General features: G+C 47.2%; 1 protein-coding gene across 1 annotated transcript; it reads right to left on the reverse strand.

The window, feature by feature from the left end:
- Window positions 1-6,602: 6,602 nt before the first annotated feature.
- Window positions 6,603-7,736, reverse strand: LOC115315669 (innexin shaking-B-like). Its single transcript, XM_029974952.2, has one exon. It carries the CDS (start codon window positions 7,734-7,736, stop codon window positions 6,603-6,605), a length of 1,134 nt encoding a protein of 377 aa, XP_029830812.1.
- Window positions 7,737-9,865: the final 2,129 nt, after the last annotated feature.

Below are 9,865 nucleotides of genomic sequence, written 5' to 3' on the forward strand. Positions count from 1 at the left end.
CCCGCCGCCGCAACCCGGGGCTCTTGCAGCGCGGCCAGTTCAGAGCTTAGGGTCCCCCGAGGGAGGGGGTGGAGGGGTGCTCCCGTGTCGTCAGCTCCGGCATTCGGACGGATCGCGGCGTCGAGGGAGCCGATGGGCTTGCTCGCTGGCTGTCTTCGACGGGCTGGGGGAGACAGCGACCGAAAGAGCCCACGCGGGGCCGCGAGCCCGGGCTTTTGACGGATGAGCCATTGACCGCGGGTCGTGCCACACATGCACGCCGTATATTTCGTCGTGGGGTTCACGGTGTAACTGGTGTCGTTGATCTGTCGGAAAATATATGGGTTCACCGGGGAGGGTCGCTCTCGGCTCTTGCGCGAGTTTATGAGCTGCTTGGAACTGCGGTCGTTCGTGCCTTCGTGTTTTCTTTGGGATGATCGGTGGAAGACCATCGGCTCTTGTAACCTTCATGACGTGTTTTTATGTCGGTATGGATGTTTATTTCATCGGAGATCTTGCATGACGTGTAGGACCGCAAGGGCGTTAACTCACGCTCGGCTTCGACAAGGCGTCTCGAGTGAAAGACGCTCTAGAATAAATCTCGGGGAGTACATTAAACTTCACAAGCGCAAGCCGGCACGACAGTTTCCAGCAGGTTCTCCCCGCTACACCTGCGCCTGTGCAGCTGCGGCCGAGTTAGCGAAGTCTATAAGCACAGGCCTGGAGCCTGTGCTTATAGACTTCGCTGTGTTTCACGTGGTAGTCCTTACACAAAGTAGGAAATAAATAAATCGGGACATCTTTCCAAGGTATTGGCATGCCATCCTTGGGATAGCATGCCAACACTTTGCGACGAGATATTTGACAGAAAGGGGGGAAAACATAGGAGGAGGAAGGCGGAATAGAAAGACTGAAGAACGAGGTGGGGAGCGGTATATATGTATTACAGCAGGTCAATCAGGTTGGTATCAAGTGTGAAAATATGTTTCATGTGAAGTCGATATTTCTCGCTTAGAACAGCATTAGTCGCCTTGTCAACAAAGAATTACCTACCTATCATGTTGCAAACTCGCTCATCTAAATAGTTTGGTACATAAGCGGTCAGTTCCGAAGTAACACCGATATCTCGTTCTAAAATATGATGACAATGAAATATTGAAGTGCGTAAAACACGTCCCAAAGCTACCAACGTGACCTCATCATGCATCAGGCTGCAGTTCACAATGAGCCTCAACGTAAAAAATTATTGAAAGGTTAACCTACTCGACCGAGTAAACTAAAACTCTGTCTTGGCGGCGTTCGTTCGCAGATGACACTGTTGCTATTCGTGTGATAATCAACAACGAAGCCAAATCATCATTTTTTATTAGCGAAAATATTTGTGAGGGAACCACACGAGGATGTTAACACCATCAAGCATATCTAAACTCAAGATTGAGATGCAAGTTTGTGTACACTCATCGTTCTTTTCACACTCCTTCCCAACTCTGATATTGAAGAATACGGACTCCCTTCAGCTCGTCTGCTTTTCTGCTTTTACGTAAAAACGTGTATTCAATGCGTCTTTAAAACGCCAGGAAAATGGATCGGACATAACTTCATCAAGTGAACTTCAACAGTGTGATCTCACATACACGTATAACGTCAAAGAAGAACAGTTATGACTTGTAGGCTGCGAAGTGCACAAAGATTAAATTAATCGTGTCATTGATCCATTAACAAACATCAGTCAATTACTCATTAAGCATGTTTGTAATTTTTCTTCAAATACGGCATCACATGTGTCTGAAAGTTCAACATGCGCGATTATCTGGTACACAAGTTGCAAAAATAACAATCGATACGCTTGTTTGTACTGACGTGGGGGCAGTTTCCTCAAACCCGCAAACTTTGCGAGAGTTGCTGCGGCGTTAATTTTGACAAAATAATGGTAGTGGAGAAGAGCCAGCCGGTTGGTCTCGGCTCAGTATCGTACCATAGGTTCGTCGAAACGCTCGCTTCAGTGGTCTAATATCCTTGGTTTCGTCTTCGCAGGAAAGATGCTTAGGAATTGGGAATAGTCACACAAAGCGGTAAGGGTAGTAGTATGCGGAGGTCGGACAGGGAGACTCAGTCGACGTGAGCGGTCGCCTGGCTTCCCGGAGTCTTCCAACATCTTCGAATTCTCCGACGCCTACGGGAAGTGTTTTTCGGCAGCTCGCTCGGTGGTTCCCTTCCCCTTCCCCTCACCTTACCCACCCGAACTTAGTGGGCTAACGCGTGTAGCCCCCGGTTCTCGACTGCCTTGCCAGAGGCTCGGGTTACTTCCGAAGCCATGGGCCGCGGATGGCCGCATCTGTGGCGGCCACAGGCATAAATATTGCGGAACACGCTGGCTCGTAACTATGCCCAAAGACAAACCAAATACAACAATTTAACATGAGGTCTTTGAACCTAGCGGAGTTGTGTTACTTTAAACGGCAGGGAATGTTTGGGTTTAGAGGGCAGACTGCTTTCAGGGCCAAAGCGCAGATCCGCAGGGCAATGACCGTCTGGCAGGGGGGAATTTCCGGGCATGGTGCGCGAACCTGAGTTTGAGTGCGAGGAACAAGGGGCAGTGGGAGAAGAGACTCGGAGGCGAACGGACGCATCGCGTCGTCGAGCGAGGCGACGAGACCACTGTCGACGGCCTCTGGCCAAGTACAGGACGGAGTTTCCCTGTGTGTGAGCGTCTCAGCTGAAGAAGTGGGTGCGAGGCCAGGTGGCCCCGCCCATAGTGAGCCAGCCGACCGGCGGAACACCTCCACCTTGGACGGAACGCGCAGGGAGACGTCAACCATCGACTCGTCAGATGAGACCTTCCGCACTCGCTGTTACTCCTTTAATTAGCATCTTTTGACTCGGTTAATCGTAACATCTTCATTAGTAACTGTATAAGCCTTCGCAAACCTAGATTTGTAAACCCTGTTTTCATAAGCGTTCTATCCAATGTTACAGATGCTATGCCTGCAGAATATATCTATCTATCGTAATCAGCTTTCTGCCTAGCACTAAATTAAAGTTTCTTTGTGTTCTCGAGCTGCGTCTCTGTCTCTCTTCATTGGTCAGACTCTCTACCAGAGCATGGACCTACCGCTCGGTCAGTGGCCCACCCGTCCACCTTGTCTCCCGTGCGAAACGGCGCCGTGTTGTTTGAAGACCGGTGGCATCGCCGCGTTTCCATAGGAGCTAAGCGTTTTTCTTTCTTTACTTTTTCCTCAGGTAAGGCCGCTCTTTGCGAATATCGCAAAAAAAAAAATAAGAAAAGCACCATCTGTGGGCAACGCTGCACAAAGTCGTAGCGAGATAGGTTAAGAAACCGAATTTTGCGGTTAATTTAAAGAGCCTGGCGTCTCCTTAAAACACCCCGTAGAAGAGAAAAAAAAAAAAAGAGAAAAGTAGAAGAGATCCGTCCTTCGAATGCCGCATGGCAACAAGTTCAAGGAGAAAAACTTGGCACGCGGCATTCGAACCACGGATATAGCAGCGACTCGTGTTTGCAGACTGTCTTCCACAGTGCTCTAATGCTGTCAAAGCTACTTTCGCGAGCGCGTCGCTCCTTTTCGCGTCCCGTTTGCACGAGAACGCGTGCGAATGACATGCAAAACGAAGCCAAGTGCTTTCGCAGCAGTGCTGAGCTGCTACACTCTGGAAGCTAGGGCCCACTTCAGACGGGGAAATTTATCCCAGCAACGTCATTTAGGATCTAGGGAAAGCTAAGGAACAACTGGCCAGCAACAGTGAAGGGAAAGTTACTAAGCGGGCCTAAGCTAGCCTTGACAATGTATCGGAAAACATTTGATGCAGACTTTTATTTATTAGTACGTTGTCCCAATTAAGCCGGTCATGTGACCAGAAATGCCTTCTTGCGGGGATTTTAGCTGCCGGGAGAGATTCCCCCATCACCAGCAAACCGCCTCTGGGGTGCGCTATATTCACTATCCGGCATGGCTGGGTGCGTTGCTATTGCTGAGTTCGTGCGGATTGCTGGCTTTAACCCCACCCATTTCGCATCATCAAGGCCAATACTTGGCGCTAATCGCCCATTCATAAGTATCTCGTAAAAATAAATCCCTATCCTGAGTCAGTTTTAGGCGCGGCAAAGTATAGACGAACCGTTTGCGCGCAGTATAGTGCATACACATAAAGCAGTCATGTTGCTCTCCGAGCTGAACAGCGTAATGCAACGCTATGGAATAACTACACCACCATCTCAAAGCTGTTATAAGGTAGTTCGTGTATTCCCCTCAAAACCAAAACGTACGATGAACTGAGGCTGAGAAGCAACGTGATGATCTATTTTTTTTTTTTTTAATAATTATTTCTCTTTTCAACGGCTTTTCGCGAAGTCTTATAAGTTTTTTTTTCTTCTCTTCTTTGTTTTAACGTTAATTCTTATACGTACGTTCTGGTTCAACGTAGGCAAAATTCCAACAAGGAACGCATGAAGTTCCACAATGACGCAGCATTCAAGCGTAGGCCCAACTCAATCATGTTACCTCCGTTATCCTTCCCGTGACGTCATCAAAGCAACCAGGAATAAGCTCGCTTTGCAATTGAGCTGCAATGTGAGGCGCCTGTCGTTCCAGGCCATAACGCCTCCCCTTTTTCTTTTAGGGCGAAGGGGGGGGGGGGGGGGGGGGGGGGGTGCTTATTCGCACTGCGCACTCGCACCAAGAATTCGAGCAGATTGTCTCAAAACAACAATGTAAAAAAAAAAAAAAGACTTTAGAGTGACGTCACGAGGCGGTATATTATTTACGGGCTATATCCATAACGTTTACAGCTAAGTTATTTCCGGGAAGTTGGCGGCCGCTCAGCGCCGTAAATCAACATTAACGCAACGAAAACCTCGGCACCGTCCGACTTCGTGCTGCAGGAGACAACAGACGAGCGAGAGCGCTCGATTTTTCGGGTTTGACTCGGGTTAGCTTCTGGAGTTTTGTTTTCTAATAAACACGAGCGTTTAACTCGATTGTTTGTTGCCCAATACTAAGGGGAAGGGGGTTGGGAAAAGGGGAGGACGAGAAGTTCAGTACTATTGCCGCGTCATAACCAACGAAACATCTTGTCGAGGAAGAAACCAGACCGTGTACCGTTTGTTTCTCTGTCGCTAAGAGCTTGTAACGTAAAATCGTTTCATCGATTTTGTCAAAACGGAACTTGAGGTTAATCCAAGGGCCATTTCGCCAGGTATTAGTTAATATTAATATGTATTGGGGCATTTTTAACGATTCGACAAAATTCAATCTTTCAAGTACCATATCTCAGTTATAAATCAACATATTTATTAAAATTAAGCTGCATAATCAATGAATCTTTGCCAAGGTGCTGAATATTTATAAATTCCATTTCAATAAGATTCGGGTCTACAAGAATTGATGAAATCTTTTAGGGTGTTCCTGCCAGCAAGGAAGCAAATGTAACAGGTGGCTACTGCAACGGTTTTTAACATAACGAGAAATCTGCGGATCACAAAAGATGTGGACAATGTGTTTGAAGTGTGAAAAGAGTTTATTGTGAGCACAATGCCACATAGAGTATCATAGGCTTTGAGACTGTTTCAGTAATAATATCACATTGAATATCACAGGCTTTGTGATTGTTTTAGTAGCAATATCACAGGCTATGTAGGTTTTCTTTCTAGTCAAATATCACTCACATAATAAAACATTTCGTGTTGAAATAATTGTTTTTCCTTTGCAAAATTTGCAGACAAGATCACAATTGAGTAAATCAATAAAATGCAACACACCTCAAAACTACTTTCATGGCTATGTAATTCAGTGTGGCATTTAAACATAGAACATCCTCGTTAGAGTAGTGAATAGTTAATGGGACTTAATGAGCACCTTCGGGACCATAGTAATTTGGGAAGTGAAACTGGCCCGCACATGATTAATTAAGAATTTAACCCACCAGCTGTAGTTACCTGAATTAACAAATAGGCAACACATTTTCTAAAATGATACGAAAAGAGCCCCAATTTGATAAGGAAAGAACTTTACCTATCCTGAGTGGTCACTTGAGTTCACAAATAAACAACATACTTCTTAAAATGATTAAAGAAGTGCCACAGTTTGATTAGGGAAGAACTGGACCCATCACTAGGGGTCACCTGAGCTCACAAATAAGCAAGATATATTCTAAAATCATAAAATAATTGCCACAATATGGTCAGGGAATAATTTGACCCATTACTAGCGGTCACCTGCGATCACACACACACACACACAAAAAAACACAATCTTTAAATGATTAAAAAAGTGCCATATCTTGACTAGGGAAGAATTGGACACATCAAAAGTGGTCACCTGAGTTCACAAATAAGCAACACAATTTATAAAATGATGACAAAAGTAACCAACACATTTAGTAACAAAAACAGTTGTCAAACTTCAGGCCGGGGAGAAAACCGCAGCCCCAATACTATGGCAAAAAGTTGACTAGTAACCCGTAATCAACATAATTTCTAATATCACAAAAAACCGACAAACACCTTCAATGCCAAGAAACTGCCAATCATTATAAAAAAGAACAGGGTCAGAAAACGACAGCCTTAACAGTACGGCAAATAGTGTTAGCTGCGCAGGTCAGGTTGGCGCTCAGGCTGCGCGGCAGCAGTTCAAATGGTAGCGGTTCAGTTGCGCGGCTCGGCCATTTTTGTCAGGACATTGCGGGACACGCTGCGATAGTTCTCGCACGAGCTGTCCGAACACGAGGGGATCGGTGTTCTGCCCGATGAGTCCGAGCAGAAAGACGTCTCCCACGGCCAGCGATCGTACGAGATCTCCCATTTGCTCGCTGTCCGGGTACCGAGCCTGCAGAAGGCCGTACCGAAGCGGCGCGTGAATCACGAGCAAGACGCGGTACACGAGCAAGAGCGCACCCGTAGCCAGCAGCAGCACATACCAGAACCACAGAAAGAGGAAGAGCTTTTCGTTGACGATGTTCACGGGCAGCACGCAGACGGCCTCCCTGTTTTCGAGTGCGCCGGAGTCGCCGTACCTGAAGAAACTGCACATAGCCATCCTGGGAAAGGCGCGTACCATGGGGCTGACTAGACGCTGTTCGGCTCTGGTGCGATACCACTCCACCACATCCGAACCGTAGCTGACGAAGGTGCCGCTGAGAACGACGTCGGTGAGCATCACCTGCGCGATGACATTGAGGAAGCCCGTGAACTCGCACAGCAGGTACTTGGCGAAGTACCAATTGTTTCGGTTCAGGTTGAGGACGAGGAAGTCCACCAGACGCGATCGGAGCTCGCCGCCGCTGTCGTGGAAGGCGGCGGACTCGACGTCGAGAGCCGACACGATCGCGGGCACACGGCCGCCTTCCCAAGCGCTCCAGAGCCAGCGTGGGAAGTAGAAGAATATCGCCTGACCGAAGAGCAGAAAGCAGACCCACTGGTAGTAGCGGTGATACTGTCGATCGCCTGGTACGTTCCGGTCGTTACCCGTACCGGGGTAAGCGAGCTCTTTGGTCCGAGACGCTGCGAAGAGGCTCTTGAGGCTGTACGTTGACTCGATCCAGCAGAATGAGTCTAAAACGCTCTTTTCTATCGACGGACAGTAGCAGTCGATCGGAGAGCCCACGTAATCCTTGGCGGTGAGAAGCACCGAGAACGCCAACAAAAGTACCACCGTCACGCTGGTGTGCAGCCGAAAAACGTTGCCGTCAATGTGCACCTTGTGGCTCTTCAACTGACTGCCGAGTTCACTGAGCAGAGGAAACATGCCTGACGAATGTTGCGTTTTCCGTTCGTTTTAGTTCTCGTTGCGTCCGTCGACTGATGTCGAATGCTCGAATCTTGGAATGCGCGACGCGACGTCTGATCGGTTCAAGCGTTGCACGTTCTAACCACGAGCACGAAAGGTGATCGAACAGCGATAGGTCACAATGAATACCTCACCTCGAATTTAAGCACGTATCTACGAAGTTTCGACAACGACTCTCATGACGCAGTTCATTGAAAACTCAGGAGCCATGGCAAGTCTAACAGTAACATATCAAGCGTGCTTGACATAGATAGCGCCACAATGCAGTCATGTTTGAGACAGTTAATTACAATTAATTACTAAATATAGCAATATGGGAAGCTAAGTTCTAAGTTTATACAATAGTTAACTTATTTTTTAAGATATAGATGCATCAAGATTACGTCTGCAATTCGTCCCCGGTTGTAGCACAATTTTTAGGGAGTAGAGGACGCTACCGGCGTTCTACCACCGAGTTCGCTTTCACTTTCGTTTTCTCCTCCGGTGCTTTTAGATACGTCTCGCATAGTTCCTTGCGAATGTATCTCAAGTTGTTGTATGTTTGCGCAGAGAAAACAGCTCGCACGACAAACAATCAGTACCTCAAATTCTAAAAAAAAAAAAAAAGACATTAATAACAGGAATGCCAACCCGTAGGTTGGCTTGTGTGAAAACGTCGCGCAATAAGAGACACGTACACAGATAAGACGTAAGTTTGGAAACCACGATGGGCACGCCGACCTCCGCTGATGACTCGGTTGATTGGGGCTTCATCTTGTTTGCGTAATATGTACACAATGACGTCATGAGGCTACCATCCGTCCAATTTGCACAACCGTCGCGCCCCTAGTCGCCCTGGTCGTGGCAGGCCCTCTGGGATGGGCTACTCGCCTTACCGTGGAACCGCAACTCTCTCAAGTTAAATAAGTATTATTATTATTAACCAGTACGTTAAAACTATATATATATTTTTTTATGAATAGATCGTGTGTATTAGAATAATTGACCACTTCTCAGTGTTTGCCAATTAATTGTCAAGTGATCGCAGTTGACGAGTCACTTGCTTATTGCGTAGTCAGTGTCTTATCGGCGAGACTTAATTTATTGACAGGTGTCTAATAATCGATCAACTGATCAGTTCGCAAATTATAGTAGCTGTAGCATTCGTTGATTCGTTGTTTCAGTCGTCCAGTAAAGTACTTCTTACTCAGTAAAAAATTGGGAAAAAGGAAGAGGGCTCGAAAGTACGAGGGAGACTCCAAGTAGACGAAATACAAGAAAAGTAGTGATAGGGTGTATGAAGAGTGGGAGGGCCAGGTTAAAGTTATGTCGAATAGTTCACTGCGTTTAACCTTTGGGCGGACTGCAGCGGGCACAATGAGCCATCCTAGCAAATTAGGCGCCGAGGAACATTTCACGAGGCTACGCTTTCCGCGCCTCACCGGGCGTCTCGGGAAGTCCACGTGACGCGCGGCATTGGACTGGCTCCGAAGGCCCGTGGCGTACGCTGTGGTACATCGTAAGGTGGAACCGGTACCTTGACCCGAAGACCGGGAAAGTGAGGAGAACGGGGGCGGGAGACACTTCCAGTGTGTGCGCGCGTTCGTGAACATCTGGGTTTTTAAAGCTCGGCGCCCTCTCAGGAGCGCCAATCCGAATATGTGTGGTTGTGCGTCGCATATGCATTAAAAGTAACGGGAGACTAAAATAAGTCTTTTTAAATCGATTTTGTCTCGAATTCGAAACAAAAAGTCGTGTTCAGTTAACGTTTTTTTTTTTGTTTGTTTGTTTGCTTGTCTAGCGCAGATTTTAGGCGTTTGTTTCCGGGTTTCGCGACGTCGGTGTCGCCGTCGGCTTTACCGCCCTAAGTTTAGCGGGAAAATCGATGTCACATGACTTCAACACCAATTCGATTCCCCGCTAAATTTAGGGGGAAAACGACGTCACGTGACTTGATGCCAAGTCACTTATGAACACATTCAGTTTCTCCGCTAGATGTAGCGGCAAAATTGACGTCACGTGACCTCAACAGCAGTTCGATTCCCCGCTAAATTTAGCGAGAGAATTGACTTCACGTGACCTCAACACCAATTAAATTTTCCCGCTAA

This window comes from Ixodes scapularis, unplaced genomic scaffold, assembly GCF_016920785.2.
Source record: "Ixodes scapularis isolate PalLabHiFi unplaced genomic scaffold, ASM1692078v2 PGA_scaffold3__209_contigs__length_174095766, whole genome shotgun sequence".
Classification (NCBI taxonomy): Eukaryota; Metazoa; Arthropoda; class Arachnida; order Ixodida; family Ixodidae; genus Ixodes; species Ixodes scapularis.